This window comes from Martes martes (genome assembly GCF_963455335.1).
Source record: "Martes martes genome assembly, chromosome: 1".
In the NCBI taxonomy this organism is placed as follows: domain Eukaryota; kingdom Metazoa; phylum Chordata; class Mammalia; order Carnivora; family Mustelidae; genus Martes; species Martes martes.
In genome coordinates this window covers 58,134,691-58,156,650 of record NC_137888.1, presented here as the reverse complement: position 1 = coordinate 58,156,650, position 21,960 = coordinate 58,134,691, and the positions used below count along the sequence as shown (strand labels likewise).

General features: G+C 41.2%; 1 protein-coding gene across 2 annotated transcripts in view; it reads right to left on the bottom strand.

Annotated features, from left to right (window-relative positions):
- The window catches only part of TMPRSS7 (transmembrane serine protease 7), a gene marked incomplete at both ends in the record, with an annotated part of 35,927 nt that overhangs the window by 10,249 nt on the left and 3,718 nt on the right, over positions 1-21,960 (bottom strand). The window contains 10 exons of one of the 2 annotated variants that reach the window (XM_080801668.1): positions 101-208; positions 2,090-2,226; positions 5,440-5,546; positions 11,103-11,215; positions 13,096-13,226; positions 14,526-14,754; positions 15,706-15,744; positions 16,733-16,926; positions 18,102-18,169; positions 20,432-20,562. In XM_080801668.1, the coding sequence (XP_080657794.1) occupies positions 101-208; positions 2,090-2,226; positions 5,440-5,546; positions 11,103-11,215; positions 13,096-13,226; positions 14,526-14,754; positions 15,706-15,744; positions 16,733-16,926; positions 18,102-18,169; positions 20,432-20,562 (1,257 nt within the window). The remainder of the gene's footprint in view (positions 1-100; positions 209-2,089; positions 2,227-5,439; positions 5,547-11,102; positions 11,216-13,095; positions 13,227-14,525; positions 14,755-15,705; positions 15,745-16,732; positions 16,927-18,101; positions 18,170-20,431; positions 20,563-21,960) is intronic. The other variant, XM_080801669.1, reaches the window with a different exon arrangement.

The window sequence follows — 21,960 nt, the reverse complement described above, 5'->3', positions numbered from 1 at the left end:
AGCTAACAGCTACAAAGACCCAGGATATACGCCAGCAGCAACAATGGCCCAGAGAAGTTACTTGTTCCTAAGAATGCCACAGAAGAATTCAAATACCCACCACAGAAAAGCTCGTCACTTTCATCAAAGCAGTCATTTACTCCATCACATCGCTGGGCCTGAGGGACACACAAGCCAGAGGAGCATCGAAAAGATCCAACAGGACAGGCTAGAGACAATAAAACACAGGAAGTCTTGGGTGAGTCCCTAGAAGTCGTCAGACCACATGAACAAAGAATGATGAAGTATTAGGTGGTTAAGGAATTGGCCATGTAGAGACAGTAATTCTGCAATTTCTCTATCAAATCAAGCTATAGGTGACAACTGAAAGACAAAACAAGTGACTTTAGGAGAGCAGAGAAAGCAAACTAACCCACCAGAGGCTCTGAGTGGACACTGGCTCCGGGTCACGGGTATAGCCAAACTTCCACTATCACCATTTTTCACTCAGCAGTCTGGCTTCATCACTGACTTGGAGAAAGTGAAAGCTGGAATATGCTTTAGAGAGTCCAGCAGTCTTGGGATGCAGTCTTTAGACTCCTGAGGAAATTATAAGTGGCCTTCTGGTGTCTCTGAATCCTATATGATCACAGGCACTGTTCTAAGGACTCTGTGCTTTTAAGTCCATTTTTAAGTGATCACTGTCCCCAAATACATTAGTAACCACTGATCTTTGACACTTGGACCTAGAGAGATTAGTGACTGGCCTCAAAACTCAGGACTCCTGCCTTCTACCTCCCAGTCCGCTTCAACCAGGCTACTCATCAAAGATTCATCTTCTGCTTGATCTTGAATTATAAGTCCTGGACTTATAGCTAAATATATTAGAAATAATAAATCCTTTGTTGCTATCGTCTGAATGTTGGTGGGCTCCACTAATTCTTATGTTGAAATCCTAGTGCCCAATGTGATGATATTAGGAAGAAGGGCCTTAGGAAGCGAATTAGGTGATGAAGGCGGAGGCCCCATGAATAAGATCAATGTCTTTATAAAAGAGGCCTCGCAGAGCTCCCTCAGCCTCCTCCACCATGTGAGGATACAAGTCTGCAACCCAGAGAGAGCCCTCACCTGACCATGCCGGCATCCTGATCTCCGACATCCAGCCTCCAGAACTGTGACAAATAAATTTCTGTTCCTTATAAGCTACCCAGTCTGGAGTACTCTGTTAGAGTAGCCGGAACAGACTAAGACAAAAGAATGGGGGAAAATGCATGGTCTGGTCAACCTGATCTCCCTGGCACACAATGGAGAGAGTAGGTTTCTAGAAAATATTTATGTTTGGAAAAACAATCGAAAATAAGATGACTCACTATTTACCTGTTATTCTTGCTGGAAATTGTAATATTCTGATATTCAGAAGTATGATAATCCAGATCCAGAAGCAAGTATATTGGCAAAGAAGGAAGGTTCTGAATGAGCTTTCTCTCAAGTCTTATCCTCATGGAGTGGCTAACCCTTACTTTTCCCCTTTTAAAATGGGTCAAGAGTTTCCTGAGTCAATATCTACTCTTTCCAGCTCTAAAGACTTGCCCCAAACACTGCTGACTACCTCCTGGCCACTGTCCCCGTGGTTCTTGGTGTGGAGGGTAACATTTTGAGGCCTGCTTTTTGAACTCTCCTTGACCAACCAACTCTCCCTATGGGTCATGGGCTGAAGTGAGTCACAACAGTTGTCTTCTGGTCCACCAAGTGTTCCTATAAACATCATATGTACAAAGACTTAAGAGTAGCACAGACAATAAATCAAGAAATGGGTCTGTCCCATATTTCAGGAATAACATAAGAAAACCTTTCCCAATTGTAACAAAGAATTATGTCATTTCTTCTACAATTTAAATGATAGTAGTAATAAATACATAAGTTTATGTCTTATTTATTATGTATTTTGTTTATATTACATGTATTTAATATATTTATTTACACATCAGTAGTAACTAAGCAGAAATAAATCCATTTTTATTCCTTAATTTCTCAAAGTTTAGAGTTACAAAGTATGAGGCTCCGTTTAACCATTTATTCGAGTCTTCTAAAAAGCAAATTCCAGGCTTACGTTGACTAATGTTGTAACTTCCATATTCCACCAGAAGCGGCTGGTCCGAAAGCCTTGAACTGCACTGCAGCTGAATGTGAGCGAGCGGACTAGGCACACGGAAAATCGTCTGGTGATCCATGTAGGAGCCACAGTACCTGAGGAGGCGAGAGTCAGGGAAGAGGCGTGGATGAGGCTCTGTCCACGCATGCCCAATGACAGTGAACACACGGACACTTTGGCACTTTGGGCTTTGTAAGCAGAGATGCTCACCGCAGAGCTAACGGTAGTTCTCCAACCTATGCTAAGTGACTGAGTAACTTCTGTTGCCTCGATTTTCTACTCTGCTAAATACAACAGCAGTACTCTTGACTGTTACCTACTGTTCTCCTCACCAATACTTGTAATCAGAAGAAAGATGGGTCCTCTCTTTCTTTCTGTGTAAATAACTATATAACAAGAAATGCCTGCTTTTGCCCACAAACCTCACCACGGAGCAGAGTAGAATCCATGAGCTCAGGATGAAAATATGCAAAGAACCCAGCAATAGTTAAAGTAAAACACAACAATATTTTTTTCCAAATGAAATTGAAAACTGATGTGCACTTTGGGGCTTGTCCTTGGTAGAATTTCAAAATAACAACGTCTGCCTGCAATATTTCCTTACCTTGATTTTTCTTACTTCTTGTACCTAAGAGCAGACGCCCCTCCTGTTAGTAATTCTTACGATATGAGCACTGTGGTTAGTAGAACGTGAAATATTACTGTGCTCTCTGGGGGCCCGTGGTAAGTTAGGTCTCTGCCCTGTGTAGGCGAAGCTCTTCCCAGAGTGAAACCTGCAAGGTCTCAAAGGGAAACAGCAAACACACAGGCTGAGGAGGGACATCCTCCACTGGAATCTGTGAATGCCAATCGCTTCTCACCCCCAACGCCCTTGGGCTGGAGTTTAGAGGGGAACAGTAAGGAAGGGGGGCATAGTGGTGGCTAATGGAACTGATTTTTTTTTAAAAAGTGAGAAATTAGAGAAACCAGCAAGAGTCAGTTTACAGATACAGACACATGACAGGTAAGAAAACTGAGAAGTCGGGGCTCCTGGGTGGCTCAGTGGGTTAAGCCTCTGCCTTTGGCTCAGGTCATGATCCCAGGGTCCTGGGATCGAGCCCCACATTGGGCTCTCTGCTCAGCAGGGAGCCTGCTTCCCCCTCCCTCTCTGACTGCCTCTCTGCCTACTTGTGATCTCTCTCTCTGTGTCAAATAAATAAATAAAATCTTTAAAAAAAAAAAAAGAAAAGAAAACAGAGAATTTAAATAGATGAAGTAAAGTGTTCAAGTTCAAAGTAGTGAGAAAGTAGAAGAAGGATTAGGACTCAAGTCTATTGGTACTAAGCCCTAGAACTTTCTAGGGTGCCAACAGCTTTCCCGTCAGGAACTTTGCTCTGCAGAACTTCCTAGGAAGGACATCCATTCCTTCAGGGCGTATAGGCTGCCTTCTAGCTGCTCTGAGCTCGCACACCCCATCCTCACCTTCTTTGAACTCACCAGCACTAGTGCCAGCATTACCTTTTCCTACTTTCCCATTATGCCTTTAGGCAGCTTTTCAGCAAGGTATCAGAAATTAGTTCAGTTAGATTCTTTCCTTTTTAGATGAAAATAACTGATAATGGGAAGGGCTGGCATTTTAAATCCTAAGGGCACAACTAGCATCAAAAGAATCTGATAGGATTTCTTCCAGCCAGCAAGACAGAGGGAAGAGCTGGCCCTCTGGAGAAAGTATTTAGGACAGAGAGCTTTTCTGGTATTGATTGCTTGGGAGAAGATCTTTTTCATACTTTGGCAGGAACACTCTGTGGATGGTAGGGGTTGTTACTTAGGACAAAAGAGAAATAGTATCACATTTTACAAAAGAATTGTAAAGATTTGTTTTCTGGACCTCTAATGAAATACCAGAATGCAGTATTCTTAAAACTTGGAGAGGAAGCACATTCCATAGTATTTACCCATCCAATGTCATTTCCAAAGCAATTTTTTTTAATACAGTTGACACATGATGTTACATTCGTTTCAGGTACACAAAATAGTGATTCAACAACTCTATCCAAAATAACCATATTAATTATAATAATGGTTAATATTTTTTGGTGTGTAGTATGCATTATTTAATTGAATGCTTACCAAAAAAAAAAAATCCCTCCTTATCTCATTTACAGACTGAAAATCAAAGAGATTAAATTATTTGTCCTAGTTAATACAGCTACTGAATGACAGAGCTAGAATTTGAACCCGGGTATTCTGCCTCCTACATAATAGACCCTGATTCAAAAATACTCCCAAAAGAAGTACAAGCCATGTCTTAATAATGTATCCAAGGATGCTCTTAAACCAGATAGGGTTTATCCCAGTGAAGACAGAACCAATGACTACTTTAACTCGTAATCCAAGAGCCTAAAGGAAATGAAAGAAGGTCGTTCAGGAAAATCATTTAGAAAAGGAAAGCCTCATTCATGGATTAACAATGAGCACAAAATTAGCAGACAAATCCCTTAGGCTAACGTCACAAAAAAGATCTTACCTCAAAGTAAACTTCGAAGCTATTCTGCTATAAAGACAGGACATTCTATATTTTTTTTAAAGATTTTATTTATTTACTTGACAGAGATCACAAGTAGGCAGAGAGAGAGAGAGAAGAAAGCAGGCTCCCTGCCGAGCGGAGAGCCCGATGCAGAACTTGATCCCAGGACCCTAAGATCATGACCTGAGCCAAAGGCAGAGGATTAACCCACTGAGCCACCCAGGTGCCCAGGACATTCTATATTTTTTATTACAAGATCTATTACAACTTCAGAGGCAAATAAAGAATAACAACCACCACAGGACAAATGAAAGGTGAGAGTGAAGAGCTCCTTGGTCAGTACAGGAAGCTCAGTCATCTAGATTTCTCTCATCAGCCTCAACCCATGTCCCAGCCTCAGGATACAGCCAGGCCAGTGTAGCCTCTCCTCCCGTAAAGAACCGGCTAAAGGTTTCTACCTTTCCTATCACCAAGATTCCTCTTTACTATTTCCTCCAGGGCTGCATGGTTTGAAAGACTTCATCTGCCAAGCTCTTTTTGCAAAATATATGATGTATACACCCAGAGCCCAGCAGCAAAGAGCAATGAGCCAGCAAGGACTTGGGAGTCATAAGACATGGATTTGAATCCCGGCTTAATCACATATGACTGAGTGACCTTGAGCAAGTTCTTAGCCTCTATATCCTTCTATTTCCATATCTGTAAGTAGTAAACTGCAACCTCTTTGGGAAAAAGGAATCCAAGGCTTTGAACTTCTGGGTCAGGCCTTTCATCAGATTCCTTACATCCAGAACCCACTTACATGTGCTCATTAATTTCCCACCATCCATGGTCACAGCCTTTCGCACTCTTCTTGGTTATTGAATAGTTATGGAATTTCAGTGCTATGCCAAGTGTTGAGAGCGAAGTCTGTGAAAAACAAACATAAGTCAGAAAAATGTTTCAGTTGAAGGACACATTTCAGGCTGATTGCTCATTCAGAGCTCATTCCCTTGATTTGCTGTTCTCGGGGTGTTTTATTCTTTGTGCCCTATGGCTTTTGGTGGGGTAGACCCAACTCCCCTCCCCCAACAAACTGGAATGAGGAGAGCATAATAGAGAGGGAAGTGGGTGGCCCAGTTCCCAGGGAGCGGCTGTTAGGTCCCAGTTTCAGTGAGCTGGGTGACTTGGGACACATTAGATTATCCCTAGGTGTCGGTTTCCTCCTCGTAAATGAGCTTGAAATCACCCCCTTGTTAATGAGTGCACACAGTTTCCTCCTTCGCTGACAATAATGACATAATTTATTTAAAGCACTACTCAGATTATTTAAATAAAGGAGAAATGAATCAGCGTCCTCTTCATATTCAACCTGGGTATTCCTGAAGGCAGCCACTGAGTCACTCCTAGGTCTGCCCAGACAGGATCAAACAAGAAAAGAGGCTGCCGGTACAGCACCCATATGAGAGCATGTGTGTGCACGCACACACACACACACAGCTGACCTTTTGACAACATTGTATGACATACATATACATTATGTTTGTGACGTCACGATTTTAGGGTTTTTTTTTAAAAGATTTTATTTATTTATTTGACAGACAGAGATCACAAGTAGGCAGAGAGGCAGGCAGAGAGGGGGTGGGGAAGCAGGCTCCCCGCTGAGCAGAGAGCCCTATGCAGGGCTCGATCCCAGGAGCCTGAGATCATGACCTGAGTCTAAGGCAGAGGCTTAACCCACTGAGCCACCCAGGCACCCCACAAATTTAGTTTTAATTTTCACTTTGTCCCAGAAATTATTTAGAGAGAGTTTACACATTTCCTGGGAGTGGAATTTTTGTTCACTCGCTCTCAAGCTTTCTCATTCTATACTAATTAGATAAGAGATTATTCATTGTGTGTATTACTTTTTAATATTTTTATTTATTAAGGATTTTGATGTGATTGGATATGTGAATGCTCCAAGGTCATTTGAAAGAAAAGGGTAATGTATGTGTGTGTGGTATACTATCCCTCCTAGCTGTAGTTATTGTCCCCACTACCTCTGTCAGGAACCAACGGAAAGGAACTAAAATCCCTCAGTTAAGCATTGTCCGTTTCTTTTTGTATTTCCTATAGATTTTGATTTATGAGTATTAATGGCACGTCCTTTGGTACATAAATAATTATCATAGACCTTCACGTGGTTCACCCTCTTTATCATCATAGATTGCCTTTCCTTTCTCACCCAGTGTTGTTGCCCTAGTGTTGATTTCCAATTTGTTGAGTGCTAAGGTTCAGATCCCAGCTTTCTTTTTGTTTATAATGTCTGGTGTAATATTGTCCATCCTTTCAATTTCAGCTTTAGTAAATCACTTTTTATGCTGCCATCTTTTGTAAATAATATACAATTAAGTTATAATTATAGTTTTAAGTTATTGAATCAATTTGTGATTCAATACTGTTGTCTTTTTGTTTAAGAGATGGATTTTACCCATTGATTTTTTTATTGCTCTGATATTTGTTTTTTTAGAGATGTCATCAAATTTGATGTTACAATTTCTTTGTTGTGTGTATGTAATTCTTTCTAACATGGACTTAAATACAGCAGCCCTCCTCTCTCAACCTGTCTTCAAGAGGGAATGAATCAGGTTCCTTATGTCTCTCATTTAAACATCACAACAACTCTGTTAGGAAGGTAGTATGAGTCCAATTTTATAGAAGAAATCAAAACTAACCAAAAATAAGTGACTTGCCCAACGTTACCCTGCATTTCCCTGAAGGCCACGTGGTGGCCATAATGTATCATGGCACCTGGTAATGGACAGTGAGGGCTCAAGAGGAACCAGACTGTCTTATATTCAGTAAAAACAAGGGTTCCTGAGGGCACAGAGTGACTTTTTTCCCCAGTCTTGTTATCTAACTTTTACTTCACATTAAAAAAAAAAAAAAAAAAAAGATGCCAATGGATAGTAAATATCTTGAGTAATCACTGTAATTTTATAGCTTAAGGACATAGTGCAATGCAGTTCTCCTTAGGAAGCTCATGTAGGCATTTTCACTGTGTTCCATCATTCCAAAGTAAAACAGATTTAAGTGCATCACTGCCCACCCAATCTACACAGCCTCTCCACAGTGAAAAGAACTAAGTTCCTTTGCACACCAGATTCTACTGACACAGATTCGCACACAAATACATTTGTGGCCAGATTGGCCAAGAGGCACTACTGATACTAACCAGCGTGATCAGGAGGTGCAGGTCCACAAAGCATTGTGAAGTGTTTTGTTCAACAAATGAACAAAAATGGAAAACCATTACGTATGCTCTTTCCTTCTATGTCCTGTGTTCTCTGTTCCCACTGCCCAACCTCTGCGTTTGCTTTGGAAACTTTTACCAAGTAAGGGGGAGGATTTCTCCTGATCTGGACCTGCTCTGTTGAAATATTTCTCTAGACAGTGGTAGCAACAGGATGCAGGTCATGTTTTATGCATGTCCCTTCTCACGCACGAGTGGTTATGTACATACAGCTCAACCCATCTCTAATGGGCACTGGAAACTTCGGTGTTTCATGTTTGCCGGGGAAGCAAGGAAGACCCATTCCCAAAGTGATAATGAGGAGGGGAATTGACATGGCCCACAGTAATCTCACTTGCATTGTTTGCACCTAAATTGGTGGGTGCTAGGCTGATGGCATCAGTGATAAAACAATCCAAAACCCCACTCTATGTTTCTCTTTTGAGATCACATACCAAAATGTGTTAGTTGGAAAACAAAAAGAAGGAAGAGAGAGGAAGGTAAATATTCAACTAAGTGATTGTTACGAAACAGGGAAACTGAACATCTTTAGGAACCGGGAAAAGGAGCGGGGATACGGGATTTGCTCATGAAGAGCAGCTTGATTCCTTTGAATGCTGCCTGAGTCACTTTCTATTTGAGTAGCCTCTGGCCAATGGCTTGCCCCAGCTCTATTTCCCTGTTTATAAAATGTGATGAGTTTCTCTCCTATATCACAGGTATGCTTTAAGAGCAAATAAAAATGTGTGTGTCCAAAACAAACAGAGGTGACGTGTTCTAAGCCTCAGTAGTCTTTCACAATTTTTCTTGTTTCACCACACTTCTTCCCCTGCAGTCTGTAAGCTCCAAGACAGCAAGGACTTTACCCTGCTGCCCAGTGTTCTCTATGATTATGCACCTGAAACTGACATTCCATAAACATTTGTTTATTCTTGGGAGAAAAATCGCAGGGACTTCAAGTTGGAACGGGAGTTAATCCTTCTCAGATAAATGAGACCTTAAAAACTCAGCTGAAAGGGAGTCTGCAAAAGGGATTGATTGTTCTTCAGTTACAATTGGAAATTGGACTAGGCACTAAGAAGAACTAAGGATGATAGAAATCAACTCTTGTGTACAAAAGGTTTTGTCATGCCTTGAGTAGATATTTTTATCACTTAAGTCATTCTTCTCAGTTGTTTGTAATAAGTTCAAAGCTACTTTACAGTTGACATTTTTTTAAAAGATTTTATTTATTTATTTGACAGAGAGAGACAAAGCAAGAGAGGGAACACAGGCAGGGGGAGTGGGAGAGGGAGAAGCAGGCTTCCCGTTAGCAGGGAGCCCAATAGGGGCTCCATCCCAGGACCCTGGGATCATGACCTGAGCTGAAGGCGGACGCTTAACGACTGAGCCACCCAGGCGCCCCTACCTACAGGTGATATTGTTTTTTTACATAATTTCCATTTGCAGAAATATGCTATCGCACAATTTTAGGTGGCTGTTCAAAGCCATCTGAGAAAAGGACAGCTTTATTTAACGTCCACACTGAGGGGGACCAACCTTGACCTCTGGGAAATGGTGTGTCACCAAAGTCTGTCCCCAGTATTTCCAGGCTGTCTCCCATCTCCCATTCTCACTCCCTCAGTGGCGTGCTTTTTGCTTTATAAAGAGTTCTCTTTACTCAGCTTTTCTAACCCTTGATCCCTAGTGAAACAGAATCTGATATTCTTTTTTACATCCTGACTAGAACAATGTTTAGAGATCTTCACATTAGGTCTTATGGGTTATCATGGAACCAATGTTTATTTTACCTCAAAGGAACTTCAAACATTTGACAGAACTTTGGGGAAGGGGTCAATCTTGTTCTGGCTGTCATAGAGAAGATACACTTGCTTTTTGGAGAGATAGAAGAGACAGATTTGATGTCTCTCTTTTTCCTTCCCCAACTCATGAGTCACCTGAAGCACTGAGATTCTGCTGCCCTGAGGCATTAAGAACTGGTGGGGGGCAAGAGTCCAGAAGCTTTGGGTTTTAATTATTTTGGAAATGTTTTCAACCTTGACGAAAAAAAATAATTTAAGGATGTATGCCATCAGGACATTGAAACTAAGTACACATATGAGTATAATAAAATTCTTTAAAATATTTAACTCTTTCTGTACAAACGACACAGGCAGCAAACATGCTCCTGCCTCAGGGCCTTTGCCTCAGCTATTCCCTTTGGCTGCAACACTGTGATTCTAGGGATGCATAGGGTTAGTTCCCTCATGTCTCTCAGGTTTCTGTGCAAATGCCAGCGTGTCGGTAAGGTTTCCCCTGGCCGTGCTATTTAAGGTAACAAATTCCTCACATCCTAGCCTTCATACTCCAGATCTCCCACTCAGCTCCAGAGCCTCCTTCCCTGCTTTGTTCTTCTCCATAGCATTGTACCACCATGTACCATACTGTACATGTATTTATTCATTTGTCACCTGTTTCCGCCTCTTATATGGTTAAGTCCCATGAGAGCAGAGCTTTCATGCGTGTGTGTCAGATATCATGGATCCCAGTGTCTAGAATACAGCCGGACACATAGTGGGCATTTAATAATAACATGTTGAATGAATGCAAACACTGAACTTCTTGTCACTTACATCTAATTGCTATGCCTCACAAAAATGATTTTCTACATACATGCCGAAAGAGCCTTGCCCTACGTCCCTCCACAGGACACTACAGTTGGAGAAAGAAGAACAGTTATAGACTAAAATTTTAAAGAAAAAAAAAAGAAGGAACTCACTTAGGGACCAGACATAGATGTATATATTTTATATAAATTTACAAAATTTGGTTTGCTTATATAACTGACATATATGTTGCCTAATTCAATGTATTCTTTCTTTATTATTCTTACAGTTATGCTGATAGTGAAATAATTAAAAATTAATAAGTGAGCTCTATCATATTAAAATAAAAAACTGTTTGATCCCATAACAGTATCCTTGCATTTTTTAATACAGATGAACAAAATAACAATTGGAAAAATAAGCCCGTTGGCAAAGAACAGTTAATTTATGGGCAGATAGTTGAAATTACAAGGACCTTTCATGTTCTAGGTAACGTATTTGGTTAAGGCTTAACTATTAAAAAAATTGACTCACATTCTTTTTGTAGTAAAAATAAAGGTAATTAAAAATAGATTCCTAAACATAAGATAACAATATTTTTCTAAAGTAGTGGTAAAACTAGGCTACCTGAAATTTCCAGGTACACTTGCATTTCGGAGGATAGTAGCTTGGGTAATATGGACTTGAAATTTTCCCTTCAAAGCCAGTGATTTCTTTGACCAATACTGTGTTTTCACACTCTGAAAAAAATATCCAGTAACACACAATGATTTGCAGTTGTGAGATTATGGGAAATGCATTGCATACATTTCTTTAACTACAAAAGCACACTCCTTGATCATCAAACTTATATACTTTGTGAAACTTAAACCAGTTTTTCCAAAAAGAAATAGCACCCTATAGATATATAGCTAAACTTCTTATTTAAATTCTATATTTCTTTTCAATCACATTTTGACTACAGATATATAGGATGCTATTACTCTCTTTAAAAACATAGCTCAAATATATTTTTAAAGCTTCTAAGCCTATTTGTTCCCATTAGTGTATATTTGCTGTTGAAGAAATATACTCAGTTTACATAACATGTTGTTCTGTTTAAATAAAACAATCTAAACATCTATTCTTACTGTAGGGGCATCCTTCTGCTAAAATGTAATTTCCTTTATCTATTTTGTTTGCTGCTTTCCCTAACACTTGGAATCATTCCTAGCATATAGTACATGCTCAATAAATGTTTGTTCACAAATTCCACTGCAATACTTCTGAGCTAATCATATTTTGGAGTTTAGAGATAATTTTCATCTCAACAAAATCTCAAATAGCTTGTTCAATTTGCCTTGATAAATCAACTTTGCATTTAGTTTTGTAATAATATGACCAAACAAACCTATCAAAATAAGCCACTGCCTTAAAATGTAGGTGGACTTATGAAGCTATGACCATCTAACTTAAGCCAGCTCCACTGCCCTCCTCGCCCATCTCTCATTCTGATCCTTTGACCTTGTCAGGGCTCATAAAGAAGTTACAAAAAGACTAGACTTTCAGTGAAGGCTCACTGTGTTTTGTTTTGTTTTACTTCGTCAACCCAAGTCAAAAAGAGAAGAGTGAAAAGAAGCTAGGTCACTTTTTGCTCAGTCTCTGACCTAGGAAAACCCATCAAACCTCGGGGTTTTACTTCCCGTGCACTTTCTCGGATGGCATTCACACGTATCGCTATTAACGAGAATTCACGGAAGACAGCCACTGTAGTGTGCTAGATACTGCGCTATTACCACTGAGCTGCGAATGCATCCTTCTCTGGGGCTCTAACAGGGACTTTTCCAGCAGCTTCTGTCCTTTGCCACCTGGCTTCCTGCCAGGCCCTGCCCATAGGGGGCGCTGCAGGAACACTAGAGCCCTGGAGGAGGAAGAATGGGGCTTCCTACGTTTCTGTTTCCTCTTCCCGGGAAAGTCCCCCCAGCAACGATTCTTGCCCCATCCTCTTTCCTCCCCCTTTCTCCCCCCAGTCTTTCCCACTTTCCCCTCCAACTCTCTTCCTGCCCCTCTCGGCGCAGCTACACTTTCTTCCTGTAGCAGAGCTGAATCCTATTAGCAGTTTTCCCAACTTCCATTTTATTGCATCTTCCTCAAAGATACAGCCCCGGCTGTCTGGCACCTCCTCCTCGAAGGTCTGGGTCCCACGTCCGTGAACACCCGCCCCTGAACCCAGAGACACCGGCTCCAGCTGAGCAGCAGCCCCCTCTCCCCTCCGCCAGAGGTCTGAGTTTCAGGCTACAGACCCCCTCCACATTATAAATTGTCAACGTTGTCACCGATTTCCTTTGTGCCCCCCAGGACTACAGGGGGTAGTTGCTTCCTACAAGTATTACACCCAGAACATCTTAGGTTTTCTTTCTGCCTTTTGAGTGACCTCGCTGACACCTCTATGCCAAGTTAACAGTTGTTCACATTAATGCTCACAGTTTAAATAATACAATCTCCCTCCTCTGACCGGACTCTGAGTCAAGGTCCCTGACTAATAGGACTGGTATTACAACACAGCCTCAGGAGAGATAAGACTGGACTACGATAACAGATATTTTTCAAGGTGACTTTTTTTCAATTAAGAAAGACTTACGTTCTTCTGGAATGACCTCAAAAAATGCCCGGATTCCTGATAGCCTCCATATCTGAGGAGACTTAAACGACACCAACATGAGGTTATTTGTGGAGACGAAGGACATTATCGTTCTTGTGGGTTCACAAATTCTGAAACCAGACAACAAAACAAAAGCCCATGAATAATAACAGGTTATTGAGCGGTGAGCCTCCACCCACCACTAATTCCACCCATCTCCCCGGCCATCCACACAGTTCTTGTTAGAACACTCCACCAGCCAGATCTTCATCTGCCACAGGGCACGACAGAAGGGAGGTAATAAAGATAGAGAAACTTTTGCCTGGTAACTATCAGAGAATTCTCCTGGATGGCTGTCACTGGACCCCCCTTGAGATGGAGCAAGGCATAGACAACTATTGAAATGGCTTCGGTCCTGAGTTCTGGCTCAGGAAAACTGGGTTCAAAACTCAGCTCCATCACTTAACTGGCTGAAAGAGCCTGAGCAGTGAAGGAACTAATCTTCAAAGATGCCAGCTCCCCGATTATGAAAGGATGGTAGTACCAAGAGTCTATTCCTTACAGCACCAGGGTGAGGATTAAGTGTGATAATAGCAAAGTATGTCTGGAAGGATGAAAAGAAATAATAATAATAACTGAGGAATCAGAGCCAGTGACCAACTTACGTTTCACTGTAACCATTACGTACTGTTGAAATTTCTAATATATGCATATTCATCACCAAAATATACATACATACGTAAAACACGGTTGCATACATACATAAGCACTATTAAAAATAATAATTCATGTGCCTTTTTAGCATAGTAACAAATACTAAATTTTTAATAAATTATAACTATCATTATTAAATCATCAAGATAGTAATAAGCACTCACAAAAAGATGTCTGCTAGTAAGTAAAAATTATTAGGGTATGTATAGATATGTGTGTGTGTAATTATATATATAAGAATGAAAATATTTGTGCAAAAACATAACAGACATTTGTTCTAGGTAATGGGACTGTGAAATATTGATCTTGTTTTTCTCTGTTCACTTTCACAATGAACACTGTTTTATCTTTATAATAAGGGAGAAATTTTAATTGTTTTACTAATGGTGTGCAATCATTAGAAGATGTATTCTCACACACTAATGAAACAGTAGATTTCATTGCGGTTGCAATAAAAGTAAAATTAAACAGAAGAGACAGCTAGATTTCAGAAATATTGGCTGACCTTCCTGCTATACTGATTTTAACCCTTGTATGCGGCAAGTAAACAGCGAACGTTGTGTCCCATAGGCTCTGGCTCATACGGAGGATACTAAATAAGGTATGGGTCAGTCTTTGATCTCATGAGCACACACAAAAATAGTTTTAAAAGTCTAAGGGAAACAAGATACTGCCCAAGAGAGACACTGTAAAAAAGTCTTTACTCGCCAGAGTACCTATACAAGATGGTGCTCCGGATTGGCAAGAGGGAGTCGTAAACGGTCAGGGAGTCAGTGACACAGTTGTCAGCTTCAATCTGGACAGACTCTATGGAGAGACGAATCAGATAGCCCACAATGGCCACCAGCTTGAAGTGACACATCAGCCTCCCTGAGGTTGCAGAAATCTCCAGAGGGTAGCGGAGAGACAGATGATCTGCATAGAAGTACTGAGAGCAGCCTTTGTCTGTGGAGACAGCACTTTGTTTTGTTTTAGGAACTTTTAAAAAAAATTTTTTTTTTAAGATTTTATTTATTTGTCAGAGAGAATAAGAGAGAGAGAGAGAGCAAGCAGGAGGTGCAGCAGGCAGAGGGAGAAGCAGGCTCCCGGCGGAGTAAGGAGTTCGATGTGGGACTCGATCCCAGCAGCCTGGGATCATGACCTAAATGGAAGGCAGATATAGACGTTTAACCAAGTGACGTCACCCAGGACGCCACCCAGGCGTCCCAGGGATGACTTTTCTAGGCATCTTTATAAAGAGTAAGGACCAAAGAGTTTATGTGGAGGACGTCTGCTGTTTTTGCCAGCCTGGAATCTGCTCCCCTCTCTTCTGGTAACAGCACCAAGACTTCACTTTGAGAAACTACCCCTATCCTGCCTGTATGGATTGGTTGGGGTTCAACTCACTTCTACGTCCAGAGATGGGCACATGACCCAGACTGGCCAATCAGAGTAAAAGAAGCTGGTTCATGAATGGTTAGGCCAGCCGATCTGAGGCACTAAGTTCAGCCCCAGAATTTCTGGAAAAATTCTGGAAATTTGTGTGAGCTTTTTTTTTTTTTTTCTACTATTGTCGCTACTGATAAATTCTAAGCTAGGATCTACTGGTTGCCATTCATGACACTGAGTTAGAAGAATACACTCGAAGCTTCCACAGGGAAAAGCAAGGATGCAGAGTTCTGATGATATTTTATTTTGCAACCTGGCCCCAAACACGCCTAAAGACAGCACATTCCATGTATGTCCCAGTTATAAGAGCCAATCATGTTTCTTCTGGGCTTAAGCCAGTTCAAGTGTATTTCTGTCACAGGCAACTGAAAGAGCATTACCAAATACCATCATTTGAAAAAGAAAACTACAGCCAAAAAGGATACTGATTTGGAGACAGCGTAGGAGAAACTGCATGTCATACTTTACCAGATCCTATGGTTGAAGAATAATCTGACCGCAGCCCAGCTGCATTGAAAAAAACACGTGGAAAAGAGATTGTCAGTTCCAGCATTCCATTTTGTTGGAATTTTGCTTAGTGAAAATTCCTTTCAGTCCAGCAATTCATCATTTCTGGGATTTGCTTTAAAATGATCCAGGGAGGGTAGGGGAAGTTGTCTGTGTATTTCAAGAGCAAGTGGGATGGCCATGAGTTCATAGTTGTTGAAGCTGAATAAAGGGTATATGAGAGTTCATGATACTATGCTCTTTACTCTTCTTGATGTTTGAAACTGTCCATAGTGACACATTTTAAATATCTTTAAGGGTAAAAAGCAACCAAAGAAATGTAATAATAATTAGTCCTAGATCTGAAATAGTATTTGTGGTGCAGACTTTTCCACTAAAGATATTTCATTCATTCATTACTTATCAGCCACATACTACTATATTACATGCCTGGCATATGGAGATATATATATAAAATTTAATATGATTAATATGATTTTAATAAGATTTTAATTTGCATTTAAATGATTTGATATGATTTAAATCCAGAGAGAAAGCGTAATTTGGGGGTCATACAATTAAAGTATTTTACTGGCAAATCAAACAATGAAGTTTGCATTTTGGCAGAGCTACTCAACAAGCCATTGTGGAACACTGGGCAGCACTTTGTAACATAGTTGTAGTTCTGTCTGGACAAAGGAAAAGACAAGATAAGCTTCAGCAAAATTCTCTCTTCTTCAGGACTCGGAGACTTACTTTGAAGATTCATGAATTAAATATAAGGCAGGGGACACTTGAACAAATTCAATCTCATATATATTTTGAAGCCACTTCTATCGCCTAATCATTGTATATAACATTTAGCAACTTCCTTTATCAACATCCTCAGCTAATCCTGTTTCACTGGGATTGTGGAAAGAATACTTCATTATAATATTGACTGTGTTTAATGGCAGTTTCAGGAGTGCTGCAGGAAGGAATGCATGAAGGAGAATGACCCAACAATCACCATTTAGTACCACAGAGTCCATGTCAACAGCCAGGCCCTGCAAGTTCCCCACAGAGGTTCGGTTCATGATGCTCGTCTGGATGGAGTCCTTCAAAATGGCAGCCACACAGTCCTCACAGAAGATATGGCCCTTGGCATGTGGCATGACAAACACAATCCAAAAGTGGACAAGGAGGCCACCTTTGTTGTTGCCACTATAGAAAAAAAAATAAATAAAAAAGAGGAATGTTCAGGTATATATCTTAGGAAGTGGACTCTCATAGAAAGCCAGTGATGAAACTGAATGATTCAAAGTAAGTCAGTGAGGACATCCTTCAACTTCCAAAATTTCTTCTTTAAGAAGTCACTGATTCCTATTGTGGGGACTGGGAAGGGAAAGCATCATAGTATGTGTCTTGCTGTGTTGGGTTCTCATCTAGAATCATTCGTGTATAGTTGCATTTCCCTGGAAAACACACTATTTTTATGGATATCAGAGATTCACTGCTATTACAAATAAAGACAACTATGATTTTTGACACTACCATGTCTAGACACAGTGCTAAATTCTACTTTATCCTACCTAATCTTATGAGGAAGGTCCTATTATTGCAGTTTTGCAGAAAAGGAAGTCAAGATCAACTACAACTGAAAATCATATGGCTAGTTAAGTAGCAAATTCTGGAATCCAGTCCAACTTGGTTTTCAGCCAAACCCTGGAGCAAGAGCTCTAAGTGCACAAATACTGTCATGTTTTATGAAAAACAAACCTTAAGTGTTCTATGGTAAATAATGCAGGAAAGAAAGTAAACAAACTGTTCTACTCCCAGACTTCTTAATGTCTTCGGTATGCCAAAGCGAATTGTGAGTCTCAGCAGATATGCAGGAAGTGGGGGGACATGGTACACAGTTTGAGAAATAAGTTTTAATAAAACAAATAATTAAAAATTCATAAAATTTTTAATTTTATTTATGAATTTAAAATTCATAAAAATTTTGACACAAATTATTTGACCATGAGATCCTTTTTTTCCTCAGAAATTCTCCAGTGATCAGTTTTTAGCTGAACATATTTTGAGAAATCCTGCACTGTGTTTTGATTTTACCCCCACCCAATGGTAGCCATGTTTGAGGCCATTGTGCCCAGCAGCATTAATGCGGGGGGGCTCCAGGACCCCAGCTGTGGGGAGAGGACAGGCTTTGGCAGATGCAGAGAAAAACTCAGCACCACAGCAGGGGAGAGTTGGGTCGCCAGTTGTGGTAAAACGTATTAACCCAAAACCGCCCCCAGGAAGTTACTGGAGAATGGTCATAGCTGAGCCCTTCCACAGCCTTGAGAAGAATTTACAGAAGTAAACACAGATGTCCCAAAGCAAGGGACATACATTACCTGACATCTGCAACGACAGACTGCTTGTAAAATTTAGAGAAGGCAGATGTTGTATAAACCAGGTTTACCTAAAAAAGAAAAACCGAGGTTTCTGAAGTCTTTCAAATTGGCTTCTTCTCATGGTACCTAGCATGCTGTAGGTCCAAACTCTGCCAGCTAGCAGGGAGAAAAGCAGGGTCTGGCTGAAGCCTCAAGTGCTGAGTTACTTACTGTCCCTGTGCTCTCTATGAAGAATAATCCGTTACCTTCGTTCATTCACTGCTCTCTTGAGACACCCTAATTAAGCTTAACTTCTGTATTCTGCCAACTCCAAAGGTTAATTTTCTCCTCAATTAATAAGTCAAACTCCTTTAAGTACATTTTCAAAGTACTTGACCCAACCGCTTTTCTAGCAATGCAGTCTAAAAAATTCATATTCTTAAGGACACATTGCCGGCCGAGCCACTAGGGGGCAGGCGGTGCCTTCCGCCGGGTCCGGTCTCTAGGGAAACACCCGGCGCTTTTAAAACGTTTAAAACGCCGGAGTTGGAGCCAGAAGAGAACTATTTGAATTTACCTTCTTGGCCCTTCCTTAGCATTTCTAAAGCCACACTGAGTCTCTGCCAAATCTCCTGCTCCTGTGTTCCCCTTCCTACCTAATGGCAAAGTCACCCACCTAATTGTGAGGTTTAAATTCACTATGCAACACGGAACGTGTTATCGAAAACCGCTGAGCCCCCACTATGTGTTTCTTTTTCTTTTTCTCTTTCTCTATTTCTCTTTCTCTCTTCTCTCTTTCTCTTTTTCTTTCTCTTTTCCTCCCTCCCTCGCTTCCTTCCCTCTCTCCTTCCTTCAGAATGTTTGGACTAACTCAAGGAGTAACTGATACGCAGTAAAGGTGAAAGGTTTAGCTACATAGTCCGTGTGGGGGTGGCCCGCCGTGCCCGACAGCGGGCCACCCCGCTTGTCTTCCACACAGCCTTTCCCCAGTCTACAGGGCAGGGCGCCTGTCCTGGCAGTAGGGGCGCCCCTGGGTAAGGCACCCTCTCCATTACTGTGCAGATACAAATTGGAAGAAGCTTTCTAGTGGGTAATGTATATCAAGAACAGTGAATAGATTATTTTATACACTTTTAGGGGGTCAGTTAGGGAAGTAATCACGGATATACACAATCTATGGAGCAGTTTCGTGTAGCATTACGCATAGGAGCAATAGACAGCTTGAATATCCAATAAGAAGGGATTGTCTCTGCCATTTACAACGAGGTGGATGGAACTAGAGGGTATTACGCTAAGCGAAGCAAGTCAGTCAGAGGACACAAATGCCATATGATTTCACTCGTATGTGGAATTTAAGATACAAAACATGAACGTAAGGGAAGGAAAAATAAAATCAGAGAGGAAGACAAACCGTAAAAGACTCTTAATTGTAGGAAACAAAGTGAGGGTTGCTGGAGAGGAGAGGGGTGGGGGGATGGGATAACTGGGGGATGAACATTAAGGAGGCATTTGATGTAATGAGCACTGGGTATTGTATGAAACTGATGAATCACTAAATTCTACCCCTGAAACTAATAATACTCTATATGTTAACTAAATTGAATTTAAATAAAAAAAATATTTAAAGGGATTGGCTAACTTTGTAGCTATTAAAACTTCATTTTTTAAAGAATATTTACTTGCATAGAAACATGTAACCTAATGTTAAGAGGAAAAATTCAGATTATAAATCTGAACATCTACTAATATTTCAATATTGTGCTGTCCTATATGTCTCTGTGGCCCAGAATAAAAAGGGATCTATCTTTGCAGATGATGTTAAAGACAATTTTTTGTTCCTTTTTTGTATTTTTCTGAATTTTATAATTTTTTATGGTTAAATACATATTAGACCTATAAAGAGAGTTTTTATTTTGGTTTTTTTTTTAAAGTAAAGAGATTCCAGTGTATTGAGGTTGATATAAATGTGTACAGCTCCTAGAATTAAGCAATATGATTATAACTTTAGTTCTGGAAGGCATTTTAAAGATCAACTGATCCAATTCCTTTATTTTACAGATGAGAAAAACTGGAGCTCAGAGGACTCTTGCTTTCACTTTCAGCAATAAATAAAATACATGAGTAAACAAATTAAATTTAATTAATTAGCAATTCTATCAAATAAGCAATTACAGCCAAGATGAGCTAAATTCCACGTTCCCGCTGACTACTTCCTTGATCCTCCCTGCTCACCTGGGAGCACTGTCACCTTGTGACCCTTCCACCCCAAACCCTCACCCCCTGACCCCACTCTCCCCGGCCTCCCACACAACCCTCCCTCCCGCCCCCTCCAACACCCTCCATCATCTCACCACTTGCTGCACAGTCTGAGCCACTGACAGAAATTCCCTGGACTCTTTCTGTCGGTATTCAGGAAGAAACTCAATGTTGGTGATGCGAAACATCCCAACAAAGTAAAAAGCATCTCTGCTTTCTGTCTTACCTGTAAGACAGGAGAGAGAGTGGGTAAGGGACTCTTCCCTCTCTGTGGCAGTGAGGCACTGTCTGATTTATGTCAGCATCAAGCTCCTCAAATGGTTTGTGTCATTTATTTACTTATTTTTAAAGATTGCATTTATGTATTTGTTAGAGAGAGTGGGCAAGCACAAGCGGGTGAAGCTGTAGGCGGACAGAGAAGCAGGCTCCAGTATGAGAGTGAGCAAGGAGCCCGATGTGAGACTCGATCCCAGGACCCTGGGATCATGACCTGAGCTGAAGGCAGCTGCTTAACCCACTGAGCCACCCAGGCATCCCTGTTCAAATGGTTTTATTGGACAGCTACATATGTTCCTGGCTCATAGCCTGGGAAGGCTCTAAAAGTCATTAATAACAACACTTCCATTAGCAGTAGATCACCATTTCTCTTAGGATAGTCTATTCTCTCTACTGACTCCTAGTAAGCACTTCTGAGCAAGACTAAAAGGTAAAAGATAGAACTTGTTGACTTTATATGCATCCTAGAGTCACTAAGGGACCAAAAAGAGCATGCAGCCTCCATGGATCCTGAGTCTGAAGACAGTAAGGAGGTAAGAAATGTCTACCCTGAGGTCAGGTGAGCATAGTGGGGGAGGAGGGAAAGGCCCTCCAGTTGATGGTCACTGAGCTCCTGGGGGCTCATCCTTATCTGACCTGTAAGGCTGATACACAGGATGCTGGGCGAGTCTTCAGCTCTGTGCAATACATGGAGAATTCATTCTTCCTCTGAGCCACAAAGCCTGGTTCTCAGCCCAGTGTCAGGTCACTCATGCTTAAATACTCTGCCCGGTGAGGACCATGGGATTTGGTGTCAGGCTTGCCCAGAAACCACTGATGACACGACACGAGCAAGAACACTGCTGTGTCTGACTTGCCTTAGAGCACCTGACTATAGCTTAGGGAATTGTTGCGGGGGGTGGGGGGGGTGGGATTAGGGGTTCTTCTTTCTGCCTTTCGTTTTTGTTACCACGGTCTTACTCCTTGGCGGTACCCTTCACCTGGCTCCAGTGGCCGTGGTACATTTCTCCCCTTTGATGTATGTCCCACTATATCATAACTTCTGTCTATATGTCTGTCCTTTAAGAGTAACAGTAACTTCTTTTTATCCCTCAGCGTCTTTCATAGCTCTGAAGCTCAGTAAATGTTTGAGGGAAGAAAGAGAGAGAAGAAGCGTGGTAGAGGAAGAAAGGGAGAAATTTTCTCTGCTAGCGCAATGCCCAACATTGAATTAGGCTGAATTAGGAAGAAGGGGCACCTAGGTGAGTGATAGGAAGCCACCCCCTTTGTGTGAGCCATCCAGGGTCACAGTAGCCCCATGGGGGGAGTGAGGCTGTGGAGGTGTGGGAGGGGGCACATTGGCAGATGG